This window comes from Falco cherrug, chromosome 6, assembly GCF_023634085.1.
Source record: "Falco cherrug isolate bFalChe1 chromosome 6, bFalChe1.pri, whole genome shotgun sequence".
NCBI classification, from domain to species: Eukaryota; Metazoa; Chordata; class Aves; order Falconiformes; family Falconidae; genus Falco; species Falco cherrug.
In genome coordinates, this window is record NC_073702.1 from 44,118,154 (window position 1) to 44,130,969 (window position 12,816).

The following is a 12,816-nucleotide window of genomic DNA, read 5'->3' on the forward strand; positions in this document are numbered from 1 at the left end:
TTCAAAAATGCAAGGAACTTACGCTTCCTTGTTGCTTGGTTTTTTTTTAAAGATACACTTTCACTGAATTATTTATATTGAAAACATTTGTATTTGAATACTTCTAAATTTATTTTTCTACAAATAAGACATGTACAACTACTGTACTGCTTTAACCTTTAGGGATTAGTAATACTTATAAATCTTCCTAGAAAAACTGCTTATGTATTTAATGTGGTTCTTTTAGAGAAACTGAGTATATATCCCATTCTCTTTGAGACAACCATAAGGTATTTAAGAAAAAAAATTATAATAGCCTATGCATGCATTTTGACAGGTTGTTAATTACATTAAGTTCCGCTTCAGACAGCATGCAACAGAGCAGCATATAGTTATTGTACATTGTATTCCAAGATTGGCAGAACCAAAAATTAAATTATTTCATTATAGAGAAGTAGGAAAAAAACATTCTTTGTTAACTGCTTCCATAGGTTTTGCCCAAAAAAGGCAGCAAGAAATCGTCTTTCCTCATTAAAAACCCTGCTATTCCGTATGTTCCAGCATAAAATATCTATAAAATAGATCATCATATCTGCTTACATAGTTATAATTTAGTAAATGGCATGTCCTGATTAAACCAATTGAAAATTTAAAAAGACTTTTTAAAAATAGTTCATAGAATAAGTTATGTATCATCTAAAATATGAATGGAAATAAGAGATTTTTTCCCTTCATTTGTGTTGCAAGAATATGATGTATGTTTCTGTCATCTTATTTTTTTCTACTCAGAAAAGAAATTCAGATTCCCGTCTTAAAGCAGCATCTATTTAGAGACAAGGCTTTCTACACTAGCTAGAATGTAAACTGTCATTTGAGGCTAGCTCAACAGATACAAGCTCCCAGTTGAGATCGTGTTTTGGAATTTATCAGTGATTCATACCAGGTATACTACTCACATGTTTTGGGTGGCAATTTATAGTTTGTGAAGCATGCAGTATATGTGTTTTGTGAAGGCCTGCTAAGACAGTATCATCAGGTGGTTGTCGGGGATAAAGACAGTGTCAACCTTTGCCTTCAGATCATACTAGTGAAGGGAAAAAAACCCAAACAACTTTGACCATGTGCCAAAAGACATAAAATATGTAAGTAAAAGCTTTATCATGTCATGAAAACTCTATACACAGTAGAGGCTTACACTGTTCAGAAACCTTTGCTTGATACACTGTTTGCTAAATATAACAGGAGCCTTGAAGAAAGTCAATATTGATACCAAATGATAAAACAATTTGTAATTTTATGACTAAACACCAAAACTTAGGGACAGCTGGTTTTTTTCTTGCTTAGTTACATAATGAAGTTCACATAGGACACCAGTCTTAACACTTGCAACTTACTATTGGTGGGAATTTCAAGACTTTATGTGACTTCTCAACTAGTACAATATAATATGACTTTTTGGGAGTTTGTATTTCATAGTGCTACCAGAGGCAGATTAGGATTCTGACAAAATAGAAGCAGTTCTTGCATGCATGTGACTTCCTATTTTTATTATGTGTCAAAAAAGCCTTTTTTGAGTGTAATCTACAAGGGATTCAGAGCTGGGGTTGAGTCAAACTGAAGAAAATACATTCCTAGAAATCTTCAGGGGTTGCTTGTTCTAGTTGTTTTCCCTATCCCCTTTCTCCTTGAACTGGACACAAACTATTTGATTTTTTTTAATTTAAATGTCACCTAAAGCAGACTAACAGCTGTGGCTAAGCCAAATCCAGAACTGAGTCAGGAAATTTGATTGTTGGGTTTGAGGATTTTTGACTCAGTTTTTCAGATTAATTGTTTTTAATTCTGACTTTTAAATCTTTGTATCAAGCTAACTGTAGTTGTAATTTTTAATTAGGCTGGTTTCCAGTCAAGTTGTAGTTTAATCAGAGATAATACCTCCTTAAAGCTTAAGTGAAAAACTGATAAGTGTCTCATGAAACTTATACAAGTTAAGAAGTATAACTTAAGTTAATTTTAGCTGTTATTCTAGGAAGTTTTTAATGCAGCATGGTAATTTTTAGGTCCTTAATGACACTAACTGATTTTTTTTTTTATTTTGGGGATTTCAGATTTCTTGCTACTAGAGTTCAGAGAGATAAAATAAAACATTAGAAGGTCACTTTTCCATACTTTTGCGTTCTAGCAGGTTGTAGTCTTTGTAGTTCTGAAATGGAAACTCTTGGATCAATTATCTCTTGTAATCCATAGCAGCTTGAATTTTATGCTGTAAGCCTGAAACCAGAGAACTTTACTAGAAGAATTGTCTTACTGCTAGTGCACACACTGCGTCTGTCAGGGTACCTGGGGTGTTAAGATGAACAGCAATAATGATTGTTACACCAGTTTCTTCTCAGTAGTCATGAACAGACCCTCATAGTTCACAGACTTAATTCAGATCATTCTTGTTATTCTCTGCTTAGTTTAATTAATTATATATATTTATATATATAAAAATAGGTAACATTACTTTTTATCTATTCCTGTCCCTTCTTTGCTCTTTCTTAAATAGCAGCAGCGATAGCTGTGCTTAATTTCAAAGGTTTGTGTGCCGTAATAATTGTCATAATGTACACTTACTCTTTAGTGTGGGATAAATCTTACATAATGCATAAGGTTAGTGCATAGGCTTATGATGAGAAAATGTTTTGGTGGTTTTTTTGTTGGATCAATTGATCAGAGTTATTCGTTAAGATGTATATTAATCAAATCATAGCCTCAAGACAAAGAAATCAAGTGTGCAGGTGTGTGACTTCATTCTTGGCTACAGGCTATTTCTGTCAGTGCAGGAATTTTCATAGAAAAACTAACATAGAAGTTAAAATCTTCCTATGAAGATAATTTCCTCTTTCCCATAAATATTTTAATTCTTTAAGTTCCTGAACTATACATGTTTGGATTTGTTTAGTCTGGCTCCCAAAGGAGCACGATCTAGAAACACTAGAAACTACTTCTAGAAGCACAGTACAGGTGTGTCCTCCCAGCACTACTACTATCTGAAATTTGTATTGCTTGTTGGGAGAGCAGCACCTGGATTTCTGAAAAGTCTTTTTACACAGCTCTGTCTAGTATAAAACACTTTGAATCCCATGCGTGTTAAACCCTGCTTTCAGAGGTCAAATTGTAATTTGTTAGGGAATAGGTTCCATGATTACCCCATAGTGCTTATTGACTTACTGATAAAGAAATCAGGGGGTGGGGTTTCTCCTGTGTGGTGAAGGGTATAGCTTCCCCCTGGGATTTCACCATATGTTCTATAATTAAAATCAGTTCCTGAACTGTTAAGTGTAGACTTAACCAAGCCTTAAGGTCATTTGACAATTTCACATCAGTCCTAGTCATTGAGTTTTCAGGTTCAAGCTGTACATGCTTTTAGTAATCTTAAAAAAGACAATTTTGCATAAACTAAACTTTGTGTGAATGCAACATACTTTTAATGTGTTCCGCATTGGTATGATATTTCAGGAGAACCTTTTTCCCTTTAAATTATTAACTTCTGGGTTAGTATTTGGAAATCTTAAAGCTTTGATAGAGTAGTGCTTTTCCCTTCTTTTCGTTGTCTGTGTCAACAGATCTGTACAGATCAGTAGTGAATGTGTAGTATACAGCTGTATAGACAGGCTTTGCATGTGCAAGCCCTTGTTGCCTTAGCCATTACCATTACACCTCTCAGGCTTTTTGAACACTTGAAATATTTGCGTGCATGCCAAAAGATTTCATTTTGACAAATATTTCTTAGCCATTACTGTAAGTATTTCATACTTGTTTTTATTAGTATCACATCACGACGTTTCTAGAGGAAAACTATTATATAAATTTAAAGATGCATTATTAGCCTTAAAATCACTTAATTATGGCCAGTCTTGACAGCAATTTCTTATCAAAAGGAAAATAGAAAAATTCCTTGTATACTTCTATGGACTAGTATTTAGGACACTTATGAGACAACTTTCATCTTTAGCATCTGACTGTGGACTCCTGTGCTTTATTTCTTTCACTGGAATGGAAGGAATGAGCTTTTAGATATTAACATATTGCAGTTATTCAAATGATCAGATTTGACAATGTAAGAATTTAGGAAAATTCCTTTGGACCAGGAAGAACACTTTCATAAGCACTAGAACCTAAAGTCTGTAAGTGACTTCAATAAGGAGTTTTGCTGGAAACCAAACTTGGCAATGTAGCAGCAAATACAAAGCATATCACTGTAACTGGGAAAATGCTTTGAAAAAAAGCACTGTAGTTCCACATATCTTACTGTGTGCGTGGTTGTAAACTTCCAAGATCCTCTTTCAACTGACTTTTGCAATTACAGAATGACACAAAATCACGGAATAGTCAGGGTTGGAAGGGACCTCTGGGGAACAGAGGACTAGCTGAACTAGATGATGGTTTTTAGTATAACTCTAGGATTTTTTCTAAACAGAAATGAAGTTTGTACTTAATTATTTACATGCTATAGATATATATTAACTGCTATGATATGTCTGTCTCGCTGAAAATATGGTCGTTCTCAGAATATGAAGTTTAATGAGGAAGTGTATTTTGTAAAGAAAACTTTAGTAGAAAAAGTAAACAACTACAGTCACTGTGGGTAATGTCCAAATTAGAATTTGTGTTATTTTTTTTATCACAACTGCCCGGTTTGTAGCTAATAAGAAATGAATTTCCTGACTGCAGTGGAAGAAAGGATAAAGTAGCAGGTGTATTTATTATACACTATTTTTGTGTTCCAGCAGGTCTCTCTGATATTAATGAAGGTACAATGGTGCCAGAAGACCGCTGCAAATCGCCCACTTCAGGTAATCGTAACTTCCTCTGACTGTCAGCTGCTTATTTGCCCAGAAGTTGACATGCTTTAAGTCAACACTTACTAGTTGAGTAGTTATATAAGACTGTTGTCTTACAAACTGAGCTCTCATAAATTTTGCAGTGTTGCACAACTGCATTTTTAAAACAAGGCTGATCTAAGAGATGCAATAGGAATATGTCGTAAAGATGAGTGAAGAGATAATCTGAAATATTTATGCTTCAAGGAACATACTGCACAATGGAATTTTGAAACATTGATATAATGCACAAATTCCTGTAATAGTTCATGTGATTGTGTTTCAGTCCTCAAAAGTGGTAAAGATTGTTTCTGTAAAAAAGAACCTAGTTTACTTCAGCTTCCTTGTAAGAGGTAAATTACTGTTTTTCTTTGGAACCAGAGGTCTTCAGGAACTGGCATCCTTACAAAGCAGGAGTTCCCTACTTAACATTCCCCCTACTTTTTTTAGTTGCCACTACCATATGTTAATATTTTAAATGAAAGCTTCAGCAATATGTAATACCATTCAGTATTTTGCTCAATATTCTCGAGTTGAGGCTATAGCCAGGTAAATACTTAATAGTGCATGTCAATATATGCATGTCAATAATATGAGTATTTCATGTAGTAGCTAAAAATTTGTTGCTTATCTTCACTATTACTCTGAGAACTTTTAAAGTAATACATCACTTCATCTGCTTCATTCAAAGCAGTACTCAAAGTTAGGCTAAAAGACAAAACTGCTGGTTTACTCAAGTACCTAAAGTAGTATGTGCACTCTTTGCAATGTAATGTAAAATGATAATCAACATAGGAACCTGAAGATAGATTCCTTTTTTTTTGTAGCCTGTACCTTTCAAAGCCAAGTTGAAAGCCTAACAAAACATTTTTTTTTTTTTTGGTAGCTCTAGTAGAAATTGTAACAAATTTTAATTTCTGATTTGACAACTGCTGTCTTTTGATGATAATTTTAAATTGTGCAGAACTCTCATGTAGAACAGGTAATGCCATTTTCTGTTTTAGTAACCCTTTCTTAGACTAAATTAGATTTATTTATAATTAAAGCAAAATCTGGCTGGAAAATTTAAGTAAAATTTGTAACTGAAGATGTGATTTCATGAAAAATCTGTGTAATGTTAAGTATTGGCAGGTTGAATTAGTCACTTTCAGCATAATTTTTACTGCAAGCATTTTTTGTGGTGTTTAGAATAAAGTGCATCTTTCCTATTTCTTTTTTTTAAATGAAGAGCACTGTCTGTAAATAACTTACTGTGGAGTGCTGCAGTTGCGCAGTAAATCTCTGTCAAGACTGAGGAGAATGATAATTCTTACTAAGGTATTTGAATTGAACCCACTTAAAATGTCCAGGCTAAGTCTAGTTTCTGATAGACTGCTCTAAAATGTGTACAATGGACAGCTAATCATTTGTAACCCTTAATCCCTATCCTTTTTTCCCCTTTCTCCAGCATCACTCAAATGTCAGCCCAAACCACTTCCATATGACATTGCCAGAACTTAAAACACTAATTTTAATTAGAAGGTTTCTTTCATAATTTGAGGTAGAGCAAAACTTAATTCACTGTTTCTGCTAAAAGTGCAATGAAGGCAAGCCCAAAGACGAAAATCAAGGTTTATATGGAAAAATACTAAATTTGACAATTTGCCTCCCCTCCTTCTCTGCTTACTTCCCTCCCTCCCATCTGAGTTGTGTTAGCTGAAGTTGGGTAGAAATTAATGCAGTTTGGATATTTCTTTAAGAGGATCAAAAAAGGAGGCAACTTAGAATAGTTGAATTCAAATGTCCTGAAAGAAAACAGAATTGGGGGAAACTCATAATTCTGCAGAGCTCTAGAAATCAATTTCCAATTTAAGTTGACTATGAGAAGACTGTTTTGAAGTTCGTTCATATTAGAATAAAGTCAAGATGTTTGGAGAACTGAATATTCTGTAAAAAGAGTATATAATGTCTTGGATACACACAATACTAAAGAGGCGCAAGTTCAAAGTACCAAGAATAGTGAACGGACAAACGATGGAGGTGGAAAGCCACTGCTGCATCCTCCTGTAAACTGGAATCTTGAAGGAGCAAGGCTGCACGGTGCCTTGCTTCCCTTGGTTCTGTCCTCCCTTCCCAGCTCTTGGTGAGTGAGATAGGTTCATGGCAGACTTCTCCAGTTTCCTTTGAGAAAGGTACTTGGAGGGAGGCACCTCCCTGATATGGAAATCATTTGGTGATGTTTTGTGAAGAGAGAAGAGCTGCAGTTCCTTAAGTTTACTTTAAGCTTTATATCTTTTCTGGGCAAGAGCACAGGACTGGAAATGGTGTTCAGTTTTCAGAGAGGTAAGAGGGGACATTTAGGATAAATCAGCTGCACAGTATTGGTGAGTTTGAGATGCAGGACGGGCCAGATTTAGATTAATTTCTTCCAGTCTAGGCACGCTCTGCTTTAAAGGAAAATACACTAGCACAAAATATTTGCTTGTTACTAGCTTGAAGACTAGAGGATGGGACTGGCAATTGAGTGCCTCTTTTGAGTGTTACAATATGATGTGTAAAACAGACCAGCCACTGTTTGGGCTGAAGTCTGCATTTGCTCAAGTGATCTAAATCTTCCACCTCTTCCACTTCTCTGTGCCCAGGTGAAGGGAAGTGGAAGCTAGCTTCCATTAGACTTGTTCCAGCGGGTGGTTATACAGTTGAAAGAACTGTGAAAGGGACTACCTGCCTATACAAGTTAGGAGAGTATCCTACAGTTTCAATAGCATGGAACTGTAGAAATACAGTGAAAATGCAAGAGAAATAATAACTATCTGGTGCTTTTTCTGCAGAAGTTAGGCGGTAGTAAGCTTAAACTTGGGGGCATTTATCTGACTCATAAAACTTCGCATAGCATTGTAACCTGTCAGGTTTTTGTGTTCATGAGTGTCAAAATGTTTGCATTCTATTCTTATTTCACACTTCCACAATATAAAATCCAATTAAATTCAACATATTTTAGTTGAACTGTTTTAATTTCATGACAATGGTAATCCCCAAGTTGTGAGGTTTTTCATTATTAAGGATTCAGAAAAATCCCAGGTGGCAGCACTGGCTCAGAGTTATCTGCAGAACAGTTGAAGAAACATGGCCCGATGGTGACTTACTGCATTCGAAAAAAACCAAATATTCAAAACTTGAGTTTATTGTTACAGCAGTGTTCTGTGAATCATAATTTAGGTTAATCTTTGTGTCTGGAACCATGATTAGAACAGCAATCTAGTTGTTCAAGGTAAACATTTCATTCAGTGAGAGAAATATTTCTAGGAATAAACTTGCTGCACTGTGCAACGTTGTACCTTGCATTATAATTTTTGTGGTTAATATGGCAGAATTCATGTCATACCCAAACAATTTGGACTTTATAGTGTCTAATAGAGTTACAGAGAATACCAGTATCAGTATTTGATACTTTTTGTCATCTTTAAACTCAAAGCTTGTATTAATACATTGGTTTTTTGTCAAAGATGCATGTTTGTATATCCATTTCATTCTGTCTTCACTCATAGGTTCTGGTTCACCAAACAATTCTGATGATGATCAAAAAATGAATAATTTTATAGAAAAGGGTACAGTATTTTTTCTTTTCTATAGTCTTATTTTTTATTCAGTTCATCCTTTGATACACTTAGATTGATCTTTTTTTATTAAAATATTATTTACAGTGAAGACCAAAAGCAGAAAGTTTTCCAAGATGGTAGCCAATGACATAGGTAGGCACTAGAAAAATTCTGCTCTGTTCCTAATCCAGTGCCTTGCTCTATGCAACACTAACCCAGCGGCAAAAAAAAATAAAATATAAAATTCAAATTTCAATCCATTACGTTATTAAATTTTCATTCTTTATGCTAATTGGTAATTCTGTGGGCTGCTTCTTTACTAAATACACTGAGCACAATTTTTAAAATCAAGGATATTGCTGGTTTAAATTCTCTGATTTCACAATTGCACTTCTGTATTTTCTGGATGGGTGAAAATCTAATCTGTACTAAGAGTTCAGTCTATGCAAGTCACAACATTATTCCACTACTTTTGCAAAGGTACACTCTCTTTGAGAACAAGTGGCTTCTGTAAATTCTTTTTATGTATTGCATTCATAGTCATATGGTCGGGTTTCCATATGACTATGGTAAAGATAGACACAGTATCATGTTTTCATTTAATCATCTGGAAGAGGACTTGGTTATATATATATATGTGTGTGTATATATATATGCACACAAACATATATATGTACACCCCGTTACTGTTCCAGAACTGTATTTACATTTCTGCATCCAACAGTGACACAATACCCTACCAGCTCCAGACTTGTGTCTTAACAATTTGGCAACAAAATTGCCTTGGAATGTGTTGTTTGCAGGTAGATTGAACCCTTTATGATTGAAATGGAAATTAACTCTGCTTCTGGCAACTGGATCATTAAATAAATGAAGGCGAGAGGCTGTATGATTTAATTCTAGGAAAAGGATCCTTCTTCCTTAACTGGGATATGGTTGTTTTCATTTCAGAATCACTGTGTTATCGGTTCATTTTTTGTTTGTTTAGTACACTAGTTTATCATTGTTGAAGGATTTCACTTTATCTCTTTAGTTAGATCAAAGGTTGAAACTACTTTATATAGTAAAACTGTTTGCTAAACTCTTTCATAGGTTGTATGGAACCATATCTTAAGGCTAGGGAGAAAGATTTCTTTTCTTGTAGTCTCCCTTTGGTTTTCTGTTTGGCAATTTAACTTTTATCCTGAATCATTAATCCCTTCCATTGCAATTCAGTAATTGAGACTAAAGAATAATTCAAAATTTAGTGAGATAAATATAAGTATGACAAAGTAATCTTTGGCATCTGAGGTACAGAATGAGGAAGAACAGGAATATGCCCTTTGCTCAGTACTATGTTGAGCCCTCCTTGCAGTCATGACAGAAATGTTAGGGAGGATGAGTTCTGAGGCAGTGGAAGCCTGAATGTAATTCCAGAAAGCAAATGGCTGTCGATAATATATCAATTCATCTGTAATAATAATAAAAAGTATCATTTACATGAGTATTGATTAATACATTGTCCTACAGAAATTCAGGATAACTAGAACCTTATGTTCTAGTTCTTCTAATGAGAAAAACAACACTTAATCTTGTGCATGTTATTTCAATGCTTATTGAAGTAATGTTTCCCTTTTGTCCCAGAGCAGTCCCTTCTGAAATTAAGATAGCCTGTCTTGTGCAACAAACATAGTATGTGTGAATGTGACTTCATTATTTTTTCACTTTTTTCAGAGCAATGTTACAGTATTAATGAAACATCCCAATGACAGTTGTGTAGAACTATTGACACCAGTTTCAGCTTGAAGGCTTTCAACCGAAAGTATTGTGAATGTTTTTCACAGCTAAAACCCCAAAATATTTATAAATAATGCATTTGTCAGGGTGTAAGTTAAATACAGAGTTAATTGAGACAATAATGCATTTGATGTGTAATTCATAAGCGTCTCCTATTCAGCCCATACTGTGATTTGTGTAACTTGCATGGTTCATTGGAAGTTTAAAGAAACCTATTTCATCAGTGTTCTGTTAGTTTTGAGTGGTTTGCTGTGCACTGAATGGGTTTTTTTCACTGCCTTGTCTTCTACACCTTGTCTGGCATGTTTACTTTGCATGGCTCTTCCTGAATTTACATTTTAAGCTCTTCCACATAAGTAAAACTACTCTTCTTCAGTGTTAATAGTTGTATGGTTTTGCATTTGATTGTTTTGTACTGAATTGCCAACTAAATGTTAATGAACAATGATTTCTGTAACTGTGTCACTCACTGTCATTAACTTCACCATGTTATATGAAACAAATTGTTTACCATCAACTGTGTTCACATGGATGACTTTGTATGTAGTATTGGTTATAGCTCTTTCCACTGGTACATAGTGCAGTCAGTTCAAGTTCTTTCCATTCTTTGTCAGTGTGAAATACAACCTGTCAAATGGATTGTGAAACAGAACAAGAATTACTTACATTGGTAATTCCAGTTGCTGTTAATCAGTCCTGTGTTTTTTGTCACATGGGAACAGTGAGTAAGGGAATACTGCTTGCAAAGTGCAAAGTAATTTTATTTCAGTGATAGGGCTGTAAGGTGGTAACATAATAAACATGCATTTAGAGTTATGAAGCCATTGTCAATTTAATCACTATTGAAAATTACGTAGACACATCTTCATGTCTACACTTTTCTATCATTAGTGACAGCATCAGACAAGGAGTCTTGCTCTGTTAAAGGATCAAAAACCATCTAGGACTGCAAGAATAGCAGAAATCAAATAAAACGTAAATGCTTCATGTACCAACACTTCAGCTTTGCCATATATACTGTTAAGATCAGTTGGTATTCTGTGGTTTTTTTTCCTAAATACTCAGTGCTAAGTATGTCTTCTAATGGTACGTGCTAAGGAATGGATAGTAACTCAAGGTAAAGACCTATTGTGAATATGTTGCTTTTGGGTCACGTTTTGCTTTTATTTCCATCAGAGGTGAACTTTGCAAAAGTTGCAGTTACCTTGGATATATGGAGGTACTTGGTTTAACCATTCCTAGAAATTATAGAAAATACTGGCAGTTATTCAGAGCAGCCATTTATCTTGGGAATGGCAAATATTTGAAACTGCAATGTGCTGTGAAGTAGTACAGAGAAGTGTACCAAACATCAGTGAACTTACAAGAAGAAGATTTGGTAGAAAGTATTTAATTTCTAAGGCCATGTCATTTTTGTAGAAAGAAGTTGTGATCCAACTTAAGCAGAAGCAAAATCTTAAATTCATTACTCGTGCTCTGGTCAATTATTTGGCTTGAAGAGATATATGTGATTAAATATATAGCTACTAATCGGGTCAGAAGCTAAGAGGTATTGTTAGCATCCATTTCTGGAAGAAGCTTTAGTAAAGGTGCGTGCAAAATACTGTAGACTCAAAGACCTTCATAACTCTTCCAGTAGGCTAATGTCAAATACTCTTCAGGAAAATTGGTTTTATTTATTTTCTGCAGCTTATAAATTTTAAAAAATAGCAAACAATATTAGTAGGCAGATCTAAGCAGAGTAGCTCTAATTCTAAAATTCCATAGTTCCTGCTGTTACTATTGACATAAGGTTTCTCACACTTTTTACATTTTAAGTGTACACCTGGATTTTTCAAACAGTGCTAATGTCATTGACTATTAATGTTGTTTTCATGGAATCAAATTTTAAGATATTCATAATAAGTTCTCATTCGCCCTAATGCCAGAGTAAGACTATTTCTTGCAATGTGTTTTTAATACTTTGATCTAATTCTGAGTATATCAAGTATGTATTTTCTTGCGTTGTCTTGTAAAATAGTTTTATTATTCTTATATCAAATTTAGACATTTCAGCATTGATACTCTATTTCTGTATTGTACCATCACTAGTACTTTATTCAGTTCTTTAAGCATCTTGAAATTGGTAATGTAAAACTCTTACTTCTGTGTAGTCTTCAAACAGAATAATTTGAGAACTTTGTTGAAATTCTAAGCTGCTTAGCTATTTCTCATGAAATGTTACATAAAATAGGCTTTACGTAAACTGTTCTCTTGTCTGTCAAAACACCAAGATGCTAGTCTCCTTTATAATCATTAGAATTTTTTTGAAGGCTTTGTACTGTTTTTTTAAATAAGGAATGGATGAGAAATCACTCTAGCTCAGGATAACCCACTGCAAATATTGATAACCCACTTCCTATTGATAGTTCAGCCATCAGATTTTCTTCATCGAGTTGGTGGGGCCTCCTATGCTGAAATATGACTTATTAAGCCAAGGTAACCTTTCGTATTTTAACGTCTGCCTCCTCAAGTCTGTCCTATGAGAGATCTCCAAGAATCCTGAATGTTGTTTTTGCCAGTTCTCTCATATACTTTTATATGATACTTTTTAATTAGTTATGTTAGCAACAGAAAGA

The 12,816-nt window shown here is 34.4% G+C and overlaps 1 protein-coding gene across 9 annotated transcripts in view; it reads left to right on the forward strand.

Moving 5' to 3' along the window:
• The window catches only part of STXBP5 (syntaxin binding protein 5), a 109,534-nt gene that overhangs the window by 80,066 nt on the left and 16,652 nt on the right, over nt 1–12,816 (forward strand). For 2 of the 9 annotated variants that reach the window (XM_055713096.1, XM_055713105.1), the window contains 3 exons: nt 4,752–4,817; nt 8,372–8,431; nt 8,528–8,575. In XM_055713096.1, the coding sequence (XP_055569071.1) occupies nt 4,752–4,817; nt 8,372–8,431; nt 8,528–8,575 (174 nt within the window). The remainder of the gene's footprint in view (nt 1–4,751; nt 4,818–8,371; nt 8,432–8,527; nt 8,576–12,816) is intronic. The other 7 variants (XM_055713101.1, XM_055713103.1, XM_055713102.1 and 4 more) reach the window with 5 other exon arrangements.